This window comes from Monopterus albus, unplaced genomic scaffold (assembly GCF_001952655.1).
Source record: "Monopterus albus unplaced genomic scaffold, M_albus_1.0 scaffold18.1, whole genome shotgun sequence".
Taxonomy (NCBI): domain Eukaryota; kingdom Metazoa; phylum Chordata; class Actinopteri; order Synbranchiformes; family Synbranchidae; genus Monopterus; species Monopterus albus.
The window spans coordinates 118808-138013 of record NW_018127898.1 but is presented as its reverse complement, the minus strand read 5'-3'; the positions used below and the strand labels follow the sequence as shown (position 1 = coordinate 138013).

The following is a 19206-nucleotide window of genomic DNA, read 5'->3' as shown; positions in this document are numbered from 1 at the left end:
GTGACAACAACAAATGGCTGTTAAAACCAGTGGTTAGTAAGTCACACTCTGACTCTCCTGAGTGAATCAGTGTACATCTGGATCAGTGCTGTACAAAGTGTGAAATCTGTTTCAAATGATTTAAAGACAGTACCTTCATAGGTCAGGTTTTATTTAGTCAAGATAATTGTTAGTATTTGGCACAGTGGACATATATACCCAAATCAAATAGATGATTAGCAAATACATGATTAAAAACACAGTTTTAGTGAATACAATATGTATATACATTGTCACTGAATCAAAATATGGTATTTTAAAAATAATTTTGACTAAATGAATTATATTTCATTTAATTGCAGTTCCCAGAACCCCTACTGCTTTTCACAAGTGTCTCATCAACACTCTCACTCAGGTCGTGCTGCAGGAGCTCATTTAATTGCACCGGAGGTCATTCACTGCCAATTAAAAATTAAATTTCCTTTTTTCCCTCTTACTTTTTCTCCATGTGCAAGGCATAAGTAATAATGCATATGCCTGAACAACAACAACAACAACAACAATAATAATAATAATAAGAAGAATATAACACTGAAGTTGACCATTCTGCATAATAGCACTTTTACTATGTTTTGATAATTATACTTCAGTACTTGTATATAATACAGTTTTGAATAAAAACTAACTTCCAATATAAAATTTTTATACTATGAAGAGCCCTACTTTTTCCACCACTGGACAAGACAAGAACCTTGAGTAGGTTACCTTTTCTTTGGGTAGCTGGCTTTAAGGACATTTTGTTAACACTTAAATTAGATTAATTAAATATTTGTGACGTTTACTTGTAATAATGTATTTTTGATATGTGATTTTGTTATTTGTGCTTGCAAGTACGTACATTATGTGAATTCTCTACAGCACTCTGCCACCTCTTGTCAAACAACAGTCATCACAGCCCCGTATTGTCCAGCAGTTACACACTGCGGCCGCTGGGGGGCGGGAGACCTCGACTAGTTGTCTGCAGGCAAAGATGGCGGTGCGGAAGAAAGACGGCGGCCCGAATGTAAAATATTTCGAGGCGTCTGACACCGTTTCTCAGTTTGATAATGTCCGCGTCTGGCTGGGAAAGAATTACAAAAAGGTACTGACTGCATGTTTTGTAACCATACAGTCTGAACATACATTTTCCACCTAGTTTGGCAGAGGCAGTGACAAAGAGAGGAGGGAGGGTGCTGCTGAACGTCCAGCTGTTTGATTCACCCGAGCCGGGATACAAAAGGATGCTGAGCCAACAGCTGCACCAGATGCAGTCGTGAATGGCGGTATCCCCGTACGTTATTGTAGTGAACCCGACCTAAAAGGAACATACATTCTGGCCTAAGCGGATGATTTTTTGTAAAAGGGTTGACTTTGGCCATCCAACCAGCTAGCGAGCTAACTAGCTAATCTGCTAACGGTAATGCAGCTCAGATCCAGATGTTGGCTCTCTGTGGCGCGCCGCGCTGACTAGGAGCCATGGCCTGTAAGGAATAACATTGAACTGTCCTGGTGTTTAGACACGCAAGCGCAACAAAATCAGTTGTTGCTTTAAAAGCACGCCAACAATAATGATGAAATTGGCGACATTTATTAATTCATGCCCTCATCACATAGTTATTGCGTTACGCCATTGTTTCACACTCTCACTGATAAAACTGAAAGCTGGGCAATTTACAGTCTTTAACAACTACACAGAGCAACTCACACTGTAGTTTATTTCTGTGTCTGTTGACACACGGATGTCTCTCCTGAGCCTCGGCTCTGATTCTCTGTATTGTCCTCTCAGTACATCCAGGCCGAGCCCCCTACCAACAAGTCTCTGTCCAGCCTGGTGGTCCAACTGCTCCAGTTCCAGGAGGAGGTGTTCGGTCGACATGTCAGCAACCCTCCTCTCACCAAACTGCCGGTATATCTCCTTTATCCCAGTTGATCTCCCTCATTTAAACATATACACATCACTTTTCTCCAGTGAGACTCCCTGACACTGTGTTTTGTGTCTGCAGATGAAATGTTTCCTGGACTTCAAGTCAGGGGGGGCTCTCTGCCACATCCTGGCAGCCGCCTACAAGTTCAAGAGTGACCAAGGATGGTAAGACTTTCTTTCTAGCTGGTTGAAATGCTTGATAAACAAACTGAAAATAAATTTTGCTATCAAAATGCGCAGTGCTCAGTTGGATTTGGCTATGTTTCTGTTTCGTGTGTAACTCCAGTCTAATTTCCTGGTAGGCGCAGGTTTGACTTCCAGAATCCGTCAAGGATGGACCGAAATGTGGAGATGTTCATGACGATTGAGAAGTCCTTAGTGCAAGTGAGTTTGCCTCAGTGGCTGTTATTTCTATGTGACTGTTTCACATGTTAATTATGTAAGTGTTGTCATTTTGTGTAATTGGAGAGAGGTGATAACTGTGCTTATATTTTTTTTCATGTGAAAGACATTGTTATCCCCACAACTACCAGTAATTTCTAAAATCACTGATATTTTAGAAGGCATTAAAAATCCACCAGGAATTTGTTTTTTCCCTGCTGCAGGCACCAAAGCTAAATGATGTCTGTTTGAGAGGTTACATGTCTCCTCTGTTTACATCATATTTATGAAGCATCTGAGAATCATCCTGCCTGCATCTTACAGACAGAAATAATGAAGGGCACCCAGTCATGTGACTTGACCAGGAATCCCTCTTAATCAGTCACATACTTGGACTACAAGATCCTCTGGTTCACTTCAGCACATAGCACTGATAGAGCTCTTGTTTTAAAGGAATTGTATATGTATGTTTTTTCCTGCTTATTTAAAATTATGCATGTGAAAGTCTTACTTTAATTAATTCACATTTCTTCATTTCAGAACAACTGCCTGAGTCGACCTGTCATCTACCTGAGCCCTGACATAGAACCAAAGCTTCTCGGGAAACTGAAAGACATCATCAAAAGACACCAGGTGTGGGTTTCTTGTTTTTAAATGTTAGCATTATATACGGGAGTGTTACTCCAAGTGCAAAACTTGTTGCATTGAAGGCTCTTAGTTAAATTAAATTTTATGCTAACCTGTTATTTGTCTTCTGGGCTTGGTTGCAGGGCTCAGTGACTGAGGACAAGGCCTCCAGCTCTCATGTTGTTGTGCCTATTCCTGCCAGTTTGGAGGAAGGTGAGGCCACGACTTCTTTAAGTGCAGGGCGTCGTATTTATTGCAACTTCTGCTGCATTGGCAAGATCTGTGCTAATATACATTCTCTTTGTTGTTCAGAAGAGTGGGTGCGTCCGGTAATGAAGAGAGACAAACAAGTGCTGCTACACTGGGGATATTTTCCTGACAGGTTTGTCCTGATTTGATGCCCAGTTCCACAGCAGAAGTAGAAAGATGTAAACACAATATTTACACCTAACTGAAAACTGTTGCCTCATCTTATTGTGAATCATGTTTTCTTAGAGCTGCTTCCTGACATGAACTTAGCTACACATTGCTCTACCTTATGTGGTTTTACAAGCTGTAACCTGTGATCTTTCCTATGCCTTGACCTTTGACCTTGCTTCTCTAACTGTTTAGCTATGACACCTGGATCCCTGCCAGTGAGATCGAGGCTGCTGTGGAGGACCCTCCCAGCCCAGAGAAGCCCCGAAAGGTATCTCAGTTCTTGTTGTACTGTCTTTAGTATGGTGGTAAAGTCCAGAACTTTTTTGTTGTTGCTTCTGTGTCTGTCATTCTGTATTCATTTTAACAATGCAAAATCTTTTTTAAAATGTTCTGTCCCTATGTTTAAATAATAATAATATTCCACAGTGTTCAACTACATAATCTACATATCTTGTAGCTGCACATTCCAGCCCTTTATTTAGTTTATATGACACTTTGAGTAAAGTAGTCAAATCAGAGATTCAGTTTTTTATGGATCTGTGATGATGCCTTGTGCACCATTTTATGTACAGGGTTTTTGGTCTTCTCTTTACATTGGCAAAAAATTTAAATAAAGCACTTGTGCTTTTCTGTACAACATGAATCTGCAATACTGAAAGTAAATTTTATGTGTCTCAGCTTTTTGTTTTACAAACCTGTCAAAAGACTGTACACTGAGGTGATCACTCCCTAACCATCTAAGAATGAGGTTTTGTAGCAAATTGGCACTTGGCACATCAGAGCTGACTATAAATTCAAAGCAGGGTCTGAAGCTCTTACCATGTATCACTCAGTCAAGGTGTTCAGTGCTCAGTAGGACATGATAGTAAGTGCAAACTGACATAATTGAATCCTAAAAAGCTGCTAATATTATGTAAATAACTGTTAAATGTAGAGCTGTACCTGACTAAGAATTTTGTCAATCGACTAGGATTCAGATGGATTTGATGTGTGCCAGCTTGCACTGCTAAAGAATATAAGAATATATATATTTATGATTCCTCTTATTTATAATTTCTCATTGAAATGTTTACCCAGCGCATTTTTGTTTATGGAAGCATAAGATAAACGGCTGTGCATTAAACTTTAACGAAGATGGGCAAAAAAACTGAACGCACATAGACCACAATGTTTGAAAACACTTCTAATAAAGTACAAATCTCATCTTTATATGGCTTGTCCTAGTGGGTTTTGTTGTCTTTTTCTCCTCATTCTGGGCAGCAGTTTGCTAAATATGTCCATGCACTGGACAGTGTCACCACTGAAGGCCACTATGCGGTCTTTATTCACAGGTCCATGCTAAGTGGATCTTAGATCTGGACCAGTATAATGAGTGGATGAATGAGGAGGACTATGAAGTGGGAGATGGCTGCCCTAAGAGGAAGAGGATCTCAGCCAAGACCCTAACAGATGAGGTGACCACGCCGGACGAGCGGAGGGACAAGAAACCTGGCAGCGCCAAGAAAAGGAAGCGCTCGCCGTCGCCCTCCCCGACCCCTCCACCTCAAGAGAGCAAGAAGAAGAATACTAAGAAAGGGTTTGTGTGCATCTATCTATCTGTCCATCTATCTATCTATCTATCTATCTGCTGAGACATTATACTGAGACATTATAGAGTCTAGTAAAATCATGTTCATTGTGTGTGCGGCCAGGCCAACAACCCCGTACACCAAGTCTAAACGGGGCCAGAGAGAGGAGGAACAGGAGGATCTCAGTAAGGACTTGGATGAAGCATCACCTATTCCAGCATCTGAAGAGGGAAACCCGACTAAGACAAGTACACAAGTCCATATACGCAAACTATAAACAAAAATAATCATACAGCCAACTCCAATAATGGATGACCATTAAAATTAACCACAGTTGCCTTTTTTAAAGACCTGAGTAGATGTTGTCTGTTAGTATTGACATTTTACCATCTTATTGCAGATAACACCAAGAAGGACTCTGATTCAACTCCAGTCAAGGGAGGAGCTGATATGGGTGAGCAGAAAGTTTGTGTGTCTCCTCCATCATGGCTACCTGAAGCTACTTTTAAAATGTCACGTGAATTTCTGGCCATATGTCTCTCGGCTCATCTGTTCTATATTCATTTATGATTTTAACAGATGAGCAAGAGGATGAGTCCATGGAAACAACAGGCAAGGTAAGGTATCTTGTAAAAGTACAAGAAAATTTTACAGTGATGACAATAAATCCTAGGGATGTCCTGATCCAGTGTTTACTGATTAATATAGCAGCTTACTGGTTGTGAGACACATGCATCTCAACAAGTCAGCTCAAATACAGGACTGTAGTTCTACATATGGATCGGGATTGGATCGGCTCTATTGTGGCCGATGCAGATCCTGTCAAAATGCCTGAATCGGCGCCTATACTGATACTTACTACTGGATCAGGACATCTCTAGTAAAATCATTTGTCATCTTGAAAGAGAGAGGGTGTGTGTGTTTAAGCAGGAGGAGGAGGAAGGCTCTCCGAGTGTGAAGGGTGAACCAGTCAAAGGTTCAGACCTTCACGAGGACAACGTGACAGAGCAAACCCACCACATCATAATACCAAGCTATGCTGCCTGGTTTGACTACAACAGGTAAAAAAAAGTTTCTCTTTCAGTTTTCCCCACTTCTCGGAGTAAACTGATTTCAGAGATGTTTATTTGTAAAATTCAAACATGTGCAAAGACAGAACTAAAACCTAAAGGTGGCTTTGGCTGTTGGCATTTTGTTTGGATAGAAAACCAACTGGAGATTTTTTAGGTGACTTATCCAGCTATGCTTGAGCAGCGAGTCACACTGTAATTGTTTTCTTTCCAGTGTTCATGCCATTGAGCGCAGAGCCCTGCCAGAGTTCTTCAATGGGAAGAACAAATCCAAAACCCCTGAGATGTAAGTAGTTGATCAGTATACAACATAATATTTAATGTTTTTATTACAGGTGTGTGAGATTAAACATTTTAAAAAGTAACCACAACAGTAAATCTTATTTTAATATGTACCGTCTTCTTTCAGTTACCTGGCCTACAGGAACTTCATGATCGACACCTACCGACTGAACCCCCAGGAGTACTTGACCTCCACTGCCTGCCGCAGGAACCTGGCAGGAGATGTGTGTGCGATCATGAGGTGGGTGGAGGCTGCATGTGAGCAACATCATCAGTTGATCCAGAGTCGGGATCTACACAGTCACTTGTTCTGTGCTCCTTCTGCTGCAGAGTCCACGCCTTCCTGGAGCAGTGGGGTCTGATAAACTACCAGGTGGACTCTGAGAGCCGGCCCACACCCATGGGTCCCCCACCCACCTCTCATTTTCATGTCCTGGCAGACACTCCATCCAGTTTGGTGCCCCTGCAACCTAAGACGTCTCAGGTCCATATACAGCCACATACAGATACACAGAGACAAACAGACACATGCACACAGATTGTCGGGTATTTTACTTTTGTTCCTCTTTCACTATGTACCTGTAGACCCCTGCTACCCAGCAGATGATATCATTCCCCGATAAAGTGAAGGATAAACCTGCAGATTTGCAGAACTTTGGACTGTGGACTGACATGTACAGTAAGAAGACTGCCTCTGCTAAGGTACTCGTCATAGAGGGCTCGTGGTAGGGGGATTGCCATGCTGTAATTTATGACAACATATTATGAATGACATAATATATTAACTTAGTGGTGGTGATGTTTTTCTGTGCAGAGCAAGAGTTCAGCAAGCTCCATGAGGGAATGGACAGAGCAAGAAACACTACTACTACTTGAGGTGCAAACAGTCATTAAAATAAATGCTGTGACAATGAAACAGCAGCACCAGCATAAACACAAAATATGTTTTCAAATCAGTCGTAGTAATACCTAATATTGAAAGTAACAATAAAACAGTAACATGGAAACGCAGAGCTAAATATGATGCTCACTCTTCTCAGGGCTTGGAGATGTACAAAGACGACTGGAACAAAGTGTCAGAACATGTTGGCAGTCGTACCCAGGATGAGTGCATCCTGCACTTCCTGCGGCTGCCCATCGAAGACCCCTACTTGGAGGACAGCTTCTCATCCCTGGGACCACTGGCCTACCAGCCGATCCCTTTCAGCCAAGCAGGGAACCCTGTCATGAGCACGGTGGCCTTCCTTGCTTCTGTAGTCGACCCACGTGTGGCTTCAGCTGCAGCCAAATCTGCTCTGGGTGAGAACTGGCTTGTTTTGAAATTTCCCTGCTGTACAAAGACACAGAAACCTGTCTGTTAATATTATGTACAGCCACCTGAAAAGCAGATGGATTTTGCTTCACATTGGTGACCTCAGTCTGTCTCCTTCTCAGAGGAGTTTTCTCGTATGAAAGAGGAGGTTCCTGCAGCTCTTGTTGAAGCTCATGTGCGGCGGGTGGAGGAGGCAGCGAGGGTCAGCGGCCGCCAGGACCCTTTGTACGGCTTGGAGGGCAGTGGCATCGCAGGCACTGGCCTGGAGGAGGGAGAAAGACCTGGTAGGATGGAAACTTACACATACAGCATGCATATAATATCCAAACTTTGAGACAGTAAGAGAGTAAGAAACATAACATCTTTGCAGGTCAAACAGAAAAAGACAGAACAAAACAAATATGCAAATTAAAGGTTGTGACTCGTCTCCTCTCTTGGCCTCCAGATGAAAGCAGTGATGAAAGTAAGAGTGACAGCCAATCAGGTGAAGAGAAGAGGGAGGCTAAGGTATGAAGCATGTTCATTATAATGCCATGTTTCTCAGTTGTAATAGTTCTGCTGATGAATTGCAAAGCTCACTGCAGTGTCACTTCCCTGATAGGACAACAAAGATGGAGCAACTGAGGAAGAGGAGAAACAGACAGAGAATGGGAAGAAGGAAGAGGAGAGAGGAAGAGAACCCGAGGGAGAGAGAGAGGCAGACAAAACCGAGTCCGAGATGGGTACGAAAATGCATACAGTAGGAAAAAGAGTTCTTGCTGGTTGAAAAAAGGTAGTAATTAGTTTGTTCTTTTTCTCTAAGGTGATAAGGAGAAAGAGGGAAAAGAGGGAACAGAGGAAGGGCAAAGAGAAGGAGAAAGTGAGGGAGAAAGGAAGGCCAAAGTGGAACGTGACGTTGGAGAGGGAAATCTTGCCACCGCTGCTGCGTCTGCTCTCGCTGCTGCTGCTGTCAAAGCCAAGGTAAAGTTAATTATCAACTGGCTGTATCATTCATCACCTTTTTTCTTCTCTCTAATTTTGACTCCTCTTCACTTTCTGAATAGCACCTGGCTGCAGTGGAAGAGAGGAAGATCAAATCTCTGGTGGCACTGCTGGTGGAGACCCAAATGAAGAAGCTGGAAATCAAACTGCGACACTTTGAAGAACTGGAAACCATCATGGACAGAGAGAGGGAGGCTGTGAGTGAGGGATTTGGGGATATGTAGTATCAGCAGGCAGTAGAAAGCCTAATTGCAGTTCTTACAGTGTAGTTTGTGTGTGTGTTTTTCTGTGTGTGTGCAGTTGGAGTATCAGCGGGTGGCGGACCGTCAGTCTTTCCACATGGAGCAGTTGAAATACGCTGAGATGAGGGCCCGCCAGCAGCACTTCCAGCAAATTCAGCACCAGCAACACAGCCAAGCCGGGGGCCCTCATTCCAACCAGGCCGCCTCAGGTCCACAATCCCAGGGCCTAGCTGCAAGTCAACAAGCTCCTAGCACACCAGCGCCACAGCCGGCCCCTAGCCCTGCGCCTCCAGCCTCTTCTGCCCCAGCTCCTGAGTCCCAGCCTCCTCAGGGCACTCACACCTCACCCCCCTGCCTCCCAGGCCAGGCCCCGGGTGCCCACTCCAGCTCTAGCACTACACCTGTACTCCACGGTGAGGTTTAAGTTTAGCAGATACGTATGCTATGATAAAGACAAAACTATTCCTACTATATCATAGCTGTATAGTTAACCTAATATATGTCAGACTGATCAGCAGAATAACTTTTCAAACATCTTTTATCATTTTGTTTTGAGTTAGTGTTCTGACTTATTTAAGCTAACACTACAGTTAACAATAATTGTACCTGAGCACTTAAAACAAGGAGAAAATGTTATGTTCTACACTACCAGTCACATATTTGGACATATGCTTCCTGGCAACTTTATTGGGTAACCTGTACCATTGTATGCAATTCAGTGCAACCCATCTTGCCTTAACATGTGTTTATGAAGCTCAGCATGTTTCAGTTTTTGGTGAAATTGTCATAAATGTATAAATTCAATTATATGTTCATTATTGAGCTCATAGTTAAAGGTGGTGTTGTCCTGGACTACATTATATTCAGAGGTGTTCCTAATATTCTGACCCTCTCATATATGTAGCTGGGGAGGACAAAAATATAGACACCTCTGACATGAATACGGTGGCTGCCATTTTGCCTTTTTGCAGCCAGATTCTGTGCAATAGTGACCAGAAGTGGAGTGACAGCATCAGACCATCAGTCAAAGCTGCCAAATTAACTAAAATACAGCTTTTTTAAATATTATCAAACAACTTATTAAAATCAATTGTACCAAAAAAATGACCACTCATATACACACTAGTGTGATAATACCTACCAAAAACCACAGCAGGGACTTCTGGGAAAAATATATTTGATTTGTACTTTTGAGTTTTTTTGTTTCGCTCATGTCCCATCTGCTAACATGGAGGAGCTGGGATTTGTGATCTATACTTCAACTAGCCACCAGGGGGCGATCGCGTTGTGGGGGGCTTCACTTCTGGGAGCTCTTAGCCTGTCCATCGTTTGTACAGTTGATGGTCCAAACCTTTGACTGGTAGTGTAAATCCACGGTTTCAAGTCAAATTCTTATTATTTTTCATCTTTCCCTTCCTTTCACCTCCTCACAGAGCCCAGTGCCCCACTCCCTGGGGAAACACTCCACCCCTCAGCTCCAGTCCCTCCTCCACAGTGAGACGTCCACAATTGCCCAAGAATCCGAATGACTCTGACCACTCCTGCCTGTATCACCTGAAATGAAGAATTCATAAATCGAAGGAAGAAAACACATGATACATTTTCAGCATTTTTAAAATTTCTAACAGGACAATTGATTGAAAAAAGAAAGAAAGTAACGTTTAAGTAAAACCACCTCTATTTTAAAATTCTGTTGAAAAAAAGGTCCCTTTCAAACTGATTCGGCCAATGGAGAAAAGTGATTATCTCACAGACTATGTGGTCGAATGGACCACGCCAGAGATCTGGTCATCTAAGAGGGTCTAACCCATGTGCTGGCACTTCAAGGGGAAGAGAAAAGACTCATCTGGTGTTTTCAGTGTTATGAAAATCATTGCATTTATTTTCCTGCAACAGTTGATCACAGCTTCATGTCTTTAGAGTTTCCCCCTTGTACTGTTAGGTACTAACTAACATATATGTAAGAAAAAAAATGCACTTTTAATATGTTTCCCTAGGTCTAATTGAAAAACTTGAAGCATCCATGAAATTGAACTTTAGCACTTATATTGTCCTTTTGTTATTTTTCATACTGAAGCTTTTGGAAACTAGATTGGGGATGTTACTTTTACCTCTCAACTTTTTTGTTTGTGTTACATCGACATCAGTCACTCTACAGGGTCTGGCCTCGAAGGTCACGTTTCGAAGCAACGGTTTTCCAGAGAAAAGTCTGTAATGAACGAAAAATCATCAAATCAGAAGCCAGAAATTACGTTAAATTTGTTTGGATGCAGTTTGTGAAATGTACAGTAAACTGGAGTTTCTGTTACAGACACACCTTTTGTTGCTCTGACAGTGTGAAGTCCTGAAAAGATTTCATCTACCAAATCATGTCCCTGTTCCACAGCACTTATAAATGTGTCAGTGAGGAGCTTCAGTTTTGTAAATCTGGATGAACTCAAAGCATCCAAGTTGTAGTTTTGTGAGGAATGTAGTTTAGTTCAGATAAAATGACTGAAAAAGAAGAAGTGCTGGGAGTAAGAATTATATCAGCGACCGCAAATGTGTTTATCCATAATATGACTTTGTGTTACTTGCTAAACCAAAATGTTTTTATAATCACATTTATCTTACATTTATTCAGTGAGTTTTATTGTGGTTGCTCGGGAAATGAAGAGCATTTCTAGCAGCTTGTTTTTCACTGGTGCGTTTGAAGTTACAGATGGAAGAAATGCTGTTGAAAACAAGGGAACTCGTACCTTAAACAGCTGACAGTGGAGAATTGTGTCCTTAATATCCACAACAATATCCTCACTTTTTATCGTATCGGTTTTTATATTTTTTGCTGTCCATTTTTCCATCTTCTTTTTTTTGATATGCCAACATTGTAACTGTACATTTCTACCTTTGTAGCCTGTATTTACCCTCTCCACTGGTGTATATGATTCGGACAGCTCTGTTGGATCCATGTGAGGTTTGACTGTGAACGTGTGTATGTGAACGCATGCCATTACAATCTGTAAACCACATTACCGCTCAGTTTTATTTTCAGTGCCATTTGGTGTGTGTCACCAGGTTTGAAGGATTTTAAAAAAAAAAAAAAAACATGCTCTGTTCTGCACATGTCATGTCAGTGTCATGAAATGTAATCCTGTCAGATTGGTGAAACTTTACAGTCAGTGTCCGTCATGCCAGTATTGCAGTACTCACCACGGTTGTGAGCATAAATTGACTTATTTTGTCTGTGTTATTACTACATTGTGTGGATTTTGTGATAAGAAACGTGTCTGTTTTTCACTACACTGAAGGTAGCAGCAATTGCATCGATTATTATACAGTAGAAATCCATTTTTTTCCTCAGTAAATCATCACATTAGTGCTGACAGTTACTCTGGCAGTTTGTATTTTAAAAAAATTGCAAAACAAAAAAGGTTCAGGTTTTAATTACAAAAATGTTAGGAAAAAATAAAGACTTGAAGAGGACCTGCTGTGTAATCTTTTCTCAGCTGCTTCACGCACTGCTCGCACAAATAGAGATCACACAAGAAACTAAACCTACAAATTAATCAGCTAGTTTCCAGGTTTATCAGGACACAGAGACTTGAAGATTTGTCACACTGTTGTGTTTTCAGCTGAGCCCAAAGACTTACCACTACTACACCTTTTTCTCAGCACACATTCACTTGTCAGGCAGACAAAGCACAGGTGTTATCAATGACATTAACATCATCATGTGGCTCTTCTGCTACAACACAGACTAGTTTGTGACTATGATGCTAAAGTCCCAAGTTAAAAATAAGAGCGGCTTCTTTGAAAGAAACATTCAAATGTTTATTGTGGGGTTTTTTTTTTGTTAACCTCTCAACTGATGCTTCATTCCTGATTTTGGACAAAGGTGACAAGAAAATCCAAACTCGCTTGGTTGATGATGTTCTACAGGTGATCAGGAACGTAAAAAGTTTGAAAATCTGCAGCTCATGAGCAATCTCCAGGACAAGTGACTACTTAAGTAAATCATGAGTTTGGTCTATTTTGAATCTTATTTCAGGGGTGAAAGACAAATCAATATCTTTACTAAAGTGCAAAAAAGAAAAAAAAATCAGTCAATTTAAAATGTCTCATATGATGGCTCTAGCTGATGATTTGAGTTAATGCTGCTGCATCAGTGTATTAGCATTTATTTTTTGGGCTCTTCTCTAAGATTTAGTTTGAGGGGTTTTGGGATTCAATCTGATAAGTACATGTGACAAGGCCTCAACCAAATGCTTCTTTTGAGCCAGAGGTCACAAGACAGAAGGCCTGGAAGCCAGTGTTCTTTGATAAAATACTGCACTTCATAAGGTGTATGTTTATTTACTTGTAAAGTAAGCAGCACCTAAAGCCAGTGGTGAAAGAAGCACTTTCCACTCATGTAAAACTAGCAATTGCAGTGTAAAATTCTTAGCATCAAATGTATTGAAAGCAGTAAAAGTACTCATTATGCAGAATGGCACAGTTCAAATTACTAAAGGGTAGTTGAAGTACTCAGATTTTATTAATCTGATTCTGAACAATATTTTTCTGAAATTTAACAGTCTCAAGTATGAAGCAACAAAATAAATACTTAAGTACTGGTAATTCGAATGTGCTAAAGTATATGGGCTACTACTACTTGGAACTGAATTTGTACTTAGCAGGTGTTTTCACTAGTTTGCTATGCATCATTGATCTTCATCACTCCTAAGTCAGTTTTGAGTGTACAGTCATATTAAAATGGTTGACTTTTTGCATCATTCATGTTGAATGCATAATCGGCTGCTGCTTTTTCTCGTTGATGTAAAACAGTTTATTCCTTTTAACATGTTTGTGATTACCATGTACTTTACTATTAATCTATTTACATTTTCCAGATTTTTTTAAGAAGTTTAAAAGTTCCATTCTATATTCCTAATATTTTTGATTGTATTTTAGGAATATTTATACAGTATCTTCTTTGTGATATTTTTCTAATGCTTCAACAGGTGCAGAGCACGGTCATCTCACACCAAGAAGGTTCAAGTCCTGACCGGGAACTTTCTGTGGGAAGGTTTTGTTCTCCATGTGCATGCGTAGGTTTTCTCTGGTTTCTTCCCGCAGCCCAAAGATATGCAGGCTAGGTTAATTGGTGATTCTAAAATGCTGTAGGTGTGAGTGGGTGTCTGTCTCTGTGACTGGTGAGCTGTCCAGGGAGTACCCCACCTCTCACCCCCTGTCAACTGTGACCCCTCTACAGGGCAAGTGGTAGAGATAAGGAATGGATTTTACTTTGATACCCATTGTTCTAATGCAATATTTAACCTATTTAAATACTTGATTTATGCACAGGCTAAAAGACACTGTACACAAGAATGTTTATTCAATAGATAAATGTAACATGTCCACCAAAAGAAAACCACTTAACGAGACTAAATGGTGTTGACTAACAAAAGGTTGAGCAATCATAGAAACATTATTGATTGTACCTGTAGTGGAATAGCATTTCGATAAGGAGATGAAAAGGGTTTCTTCATAGCAAACAGAAATGACACTTCTGAAATAAACATCTAAAATAGAACAAATAGGATGAAAGAGGGCAAGACAAAATTACAGCAGGAAGCATGTTTCTGAAATCCTCAACCGCTCATCACCATGCGGACGAGTTCTGCAAGGAGAGAGAAACATACCATCAGAATAAAGGCTGAAGCTTAAATAAAAAGAACAGACTTAAGATGCAACATCTGTCAAAAGATACAAGATCTCTTATTAGCTGCAGCAGACATTTAGAAACCTGCAACTGGTTGGGATCAGCAGCTTTATTTCTCATTCAGCTTGAGCTACCTCATTACATTAAAAAAAAAATTAAAAAAATACTGTAACTGCTACAGTGCACTGCCACCGAGTGTTAAGATGTGTACAACGGGTCTTCTGCACTACCTAGCTGAAAGTGAGGCCCTTGGGCAGAGATGAGTTTCTAAACTGTTCCTTTGTTATAGTCAGAACAGTGAGAGACTCTGCAGCACTTCTCATAGCCTCTGCTCAGCCAGACCTGATGTGGCCAACGAAGGCTGAGACAAGAACACCAAATCAGTGAGCATGTGTCAAAGGATTTTGGGAACTGAAGACAATGTCATGCTGCACCATACAGTGCTTACAGTCTGATTTACTTTTAAGGTATCCAAGTACACCTTTCCACATACTGTAAAATTTTACCTTCATAATTAATGTAGCCATTGGCATCTTCATGTCCCGCTAAAAGAGTCTCCACCTCATCCTCTGTCATTTTTTCACCTGCAAAAACAATTGCTAAATATTTTAGGGCACAATAAAGAAAAGACAGCAGTCTTGTTTGCAGCTTTTTTGGCAGATCGTAGTAGCTAAAGGGATTTTACTGAAAAGTGCATAACGAGACATGGGCTAGCTGTGTGTGTTGCAGATATTTGAGGTCTTACCTAGTGAGGTGAGGACATGGCGCAGCTCTGCTCCCATCACTGTACCATTTCCCTCCTTGTCAAAGACCCGCAGACCCTCTACAATGTCCTCAAAGGAGCCCTGGTCCTTGTTTTTAGCAATGGCCTGATGCATGGGCAGGAACTGTTCAAAATCCAGCGTCTTGTGGTTCATCTCTGCAGGAGAAGTAATTAATAAAAGATGAGGAAAAGTCCCCTTTAAATAAATAAAAAAAAAAAATTCATTTTCTGTATTAAGAATATTTTCAAACATTTTCAAACAGAAACTAAAACCAACAGTGAATACCTCTACTCTGTTAATGCCTGCTAGTCTCCAACTTTGATTAGGTTCCTAATCTGTGCCATAGACCTCTGTTTGCCTTTAAAAACACAGTGGGTGACATGTTTCTAAATTAAAACAAAACACAAACCTGCATATTTAATAAAAAGGTTGCCCCCAAAGCTCCCAACAAGTCTAATGCTTTACAGTATTTGAAGTAGAAAGTCAGCTGCGCATGTGCCTTTTACCAAGTGTCCGACCAAACACAAATAAGCAATGTTACCTAGCTGAATGAATGATTACTGAAAATCTTGCATATTTACATAAATTTAATACACTTGGACAATATCATTGCCTGGAAAAATATTAAAAGTATCAATGGTGCATGTTGCATACAAGTGCACGTATACCAACTACTGTCAACATTAGAGCCACATCTCCCCTCAGACTTAAGAACAACTGAGAGCTTATTTAGACTGTGGATTTGCAGGGTTTTGAACTGCTCATACTGCAAAAAGAAAGGCTCTATAAACTTATGGCTACTGAATCTCTGAGGTTGTAATGAGGAATTATAACTGTACACCAAACCCCCACTGTTAAACAAAGCAATGATGTAATAGGTTGAATTGCTTGGGTTAAATCATGTAAACAGTGTGTCAGAAAGGTTTACCTTCCAACTTGGGGTTTCCCAGGACTTTGAGCACCTCAGCATTGACAGGGTTCTGTCCAAGGGCCCGCATAACATCACCACACTGGCTGTAGGTGATCTTGCCCTCACCTGTCCGGTCAAATAGGAGGAAGGCCTCCTTGAACTCTAACAGGGAGACAGAGAAATGGAGCTCACATACAGTTGTACAGTACATATTTAAAACACTATTCACAAATCTCAAAAAGACATGCAAACATCTAACAACCAAAAGCTCAGTTCTGCAGACATGTAATTTTACTGTGCAGTAGAACTGCTACTTTTCCCACTACATATGTTTTAACAGGACACGCAAGTGATTAGGTTTATGCATCTTCAAAGCAGCATGGCAATTCTTACACTGCTGTGCAAGTAGATATCCTATAGTTCATTCTGTTGTTGGTGGTTGCATGCTGTATCAGAACCAAAAATTAGCTGTGAGCAATACCAATGGTGAAATCTCATTAAGAGAATGGTTTACTAAAGCCACAAACTGCACCTGCATGATTATATACAGGCCCATAAACAGCTTAATGAAAGGAAAAATATTCTTCCAACAGCAGATATTAGGATGATCTCCAGAGGTTTATATGTGGTAAAAATCACTGGTCTTGTTTACTAGTTTCTTCCCCACCTGTGCATTATTCCCTTTATTATAATGATAATAATAATGTTCTGGTATTGTGGTTCTGGATCTAATCCTGGTATCAGATCAGAGATATAAATGCTGAAAACAGAAAAATCTGCTTTCTTTAAAAGAATAGTCTCACAAACTCATCACCTGAAGCTACTCTTGTCAGTGTCGATGGGTGTGAGGCTGTTGGAGAAAACGTTACCTTTTTTAACCTATCTAACCCCAACAAGACGCCTACAGTTTTTGTGTTAAATACCACAGAGTAACTACAGTGCCTTGCGAAAGTATTCGGCCCCCTTGAACTTTGCGACCTTTTGCCACATTTCAGGCTTCAAACAAAGATATAAAACTGTAATTTTTTGTGAAGAATCAACAACAAGTGGGACACAATCATGAAGTGGAACGAAATTTATTGGATATTTCAAACTTTTTTAACAAATAAAAAACTGAAAAATTGGGCGTGCAAAATTATTCAGCCCCCTTAAGTTAATACTTTGTAGCACCACCTTTTGCTGCGATTACAGCTGTAAGTCACTTGGGGTATGTCTCTATCAGTTTTGCACATCAAGAGACTTAAATTTTGCCCATTCCTCCTTGCAAAACAGCTCGAGCTCAGTGAGGTTGGATGGAGAGCATTTGTGAACAGCAGTTTTCAGTTCTTTCCACAGATTCTCGAGTGGATTCAGGTCTGGACTTTGACTTGGCCATTCTAACACCTGGATATGTTTAGTTTTGAACCATTCCATTGTAGATTTTGCTTTATGTTTTGGATCAGTGTCTTGGTGGAAGACAAATCTCCGTCCCAGTCTCAGGTCGTTTGCAGACTCCATCAGGTTTCCTTCCAGAATGGTCCTGTATTTGGCTCCAGCCATCTTCCCATCAATTTTAACCATCTTCCCTGTCCCTGCTGAAGAAAAGCAGGCCCAAACCATGATGCTGCCACCACCATGTTTGACAGTGGAGATGGTGTGTTCAGGGTGATGAGCTGTGTTGCTTTTACGCCAAACATAACGTTTTGCATTGTTGCCAAAAAGTTCGATTTTGGTTTCATCTGACCAGAGCACCTTCTTCCACATGTTTGGTGTGTCTCCCAGGTGGCTTGTGGCAAACTTTAAACGACACTTTTTATGGATATCTTTAAGAAATGGCTTTCTTCTTGCCACTCTTCCATAAAGGCCAGATTTGTGCAGTATACGACTGATTGTTGTCCTATACACACTCTTGTGTGTTACAGCCTGCTCAGTGTTTTATAACTAAGGTGTCACTTTATTTTTAAGCTCATTTAATAAGACAAGTTGAACCAGAACAGACTCATTTGGAGCAGCATAGAAACACATACAGTACACACATGGATCACTGTGTAGAGCTATGGGCAGCTTCTGCACAACTTCTATAATTAATTAAAGTCCCACTCCAGAAACATTTTCATTTTTATATTTGTATATAAAAATACTTTACTATAAACAATATGCAGTCTAACACAGCTTTTCCTCAAAAAAATTTCAGTGGGCCTCTGTAATAGGAATGAACATTGCCCCTCATTGTGCATTCCAGGATCTATGAATGTTGCCGTCATCCCTTATGTGGATTTGAATAATTTTGCACGCCCAATTTTTCAGTTTTTTATTTGTTAAAAAAGTTTGAAATATCCAATAAATTTCGTTCCACTTCATGATTGTGTCCCACTTGTTGTTGATTCTTCACAAAAAATTACAGTTTTATATCTTTATGTTTGAAGCCTGAAATGTGGCAAAAGGTCGCAAAGTTCAAGGGGGCCGAATGCTTTCGCAAGGCACTGTAGTGCCCTGCACCAAGGTATGCTACTTGTTATGCTAATCTATTGCCGTTTTAGTGAATGGAGAAAAAAAATGTTTCAGGGTATTTCGCCAGGCCATTAAGTACATGAGGAGTGAAATCTGGGGCAGCAAATGATCTGAAAAACACAACCTGTCTTCAATATGGCCACCTACACGCCTCCATTAAGATGTATATTCTTGCATGTACGTAGATTGTTTATATTGTAAATATAATAACAAACGTGAATCCAATTTTATTATACAACTTTATTACCAGCTTCCTCGTAACATTGCGCCAACAACATAACATGAGTATAACATCAAAGTCTCTAGTAACATCCTCTCTGCCCCCTAAATAAATTATAAAAAAAATTCACGTGGAAAAATAAATAAATGACAAGAACAAGCAATTCCACATTTCTTTCTCTATTATCTGAATATACCTACACAACATTTTTTATTTTTTTTAATATTAAACACTCCATGAATGTTGTTTTTTCAACAGCTGAAATAAAGTTGCCAGTTTGAACCGTCAGATAAGGCTCCTGCATGTTTGTGTGCCCG

General features: G+C 40.4%; 2 protein-coding genes across 6 annotated transcripts in view; one reads left to right on the top strand and one right to left on the bottom strand.

The window, feature by feature from the left end:
* The first annotated feature begins 976 nt into the window (after positions 1-976).
* smarcc2 (SWI/SNF related BAF chromatin remodeling complex subunit C2) lies at positions 977-12274 on the top strand. 5 transcript variants are annotated; one of them, XM_020593127.1, is made up of 26 exons: positions 977-1120; positions 1805-1924; positions 2022-2107; positions 2251-2326; positions 2864-2956; positions 3094-3163; positions 3263-3332; positions 3563-3638; positions 4702-4946; positions 5062-5186; positions 5339-5392; positions 5518-5555; positions 5866-5999; positions 6223-6294; positions 6418-6531; positions 6621-6774; positions 6876-6992; positions 7105-7167; positions 7331-7589; positions 7725-7886; positions 7973-8109; positions 8204-8324; positions 8405-8562; positions 8646-8780; positions 8884-9238; positions 10259-12274. In XM_020593127.1, exons 1-26 carry the CDS (start codon positions 1010-1012, stop codon positions 10321-10323), a joined length of 3210 nt encoding a protein of 1069 aa, XP_020448783.1. In that variant the 5' UTR covers positions 977-1009; the 3' UTR covers positions 10324-12274. The 5 variants fall into 5 exon arrangements, with proteins under 5 accessions (XP_020448783.1, XP_020448785.1, XP_020448782.1 ...); XM_020593129.1 differs by having other exon boundaries at positions 2245-2326; positions 5869-5999; positions 8048-8109; XM_020593126.1 differs by having other exon boundaries at positions 2245-2326; positions 5869-5999.
* Positions 12275-14156: 1882 nt separating this feature from the next.
* myl6 (myosin, light chain 6, alkali, smooth muscle and non-muscle) overlaps positions 14157-19206 on the bottom strand; it is a 6693-nt gene continuing 1643 nt past the window's right edge. Inside the window, exons 3-6 of the mRNA XM_020593186.1 lie at positions 16198-16341; positions 15251-15424; positions 15012-15089; positions 14157-14463 (exon numbers count right to left, since the gene is read on the bottom strand). Coding sequence (XP_020448842.1) covers positions 14435-14463; positions 15012-15089; positions 15251-15424; positions 16198-16341 — 425 coding nt within the window. The 3' untranslated portion in view covers positions 14157-14434. The remainder of the gene's footprint in view (positions 14464-15011; positions 15090-15250; positions 15425-16197; positions 16342-19206) is intronic.

Coding starts and splice junctions, on each gene's coding strand:
- smarcc2 (XM_020593125.1), top strand. CDS start 1,010: ATGGCGGTGCGGAAGAAAGACGGCGGCCCGAATGTAAAATATTTCGAG. Junction 5,187..5,338: donor GGGAAACCCGACTAAGACAA/GTACACAAGTCC, acceptor ATCTTATTGCAG/ATAACACCAAGAAGGACTCT. Junction 6,295..6,417: donor AAATCCAAAACCCCTGAGAT/GTAAGTAGTTGA, acceptor GTCTTCTTTCAG/TTACCTGGCCTACAGGAACT.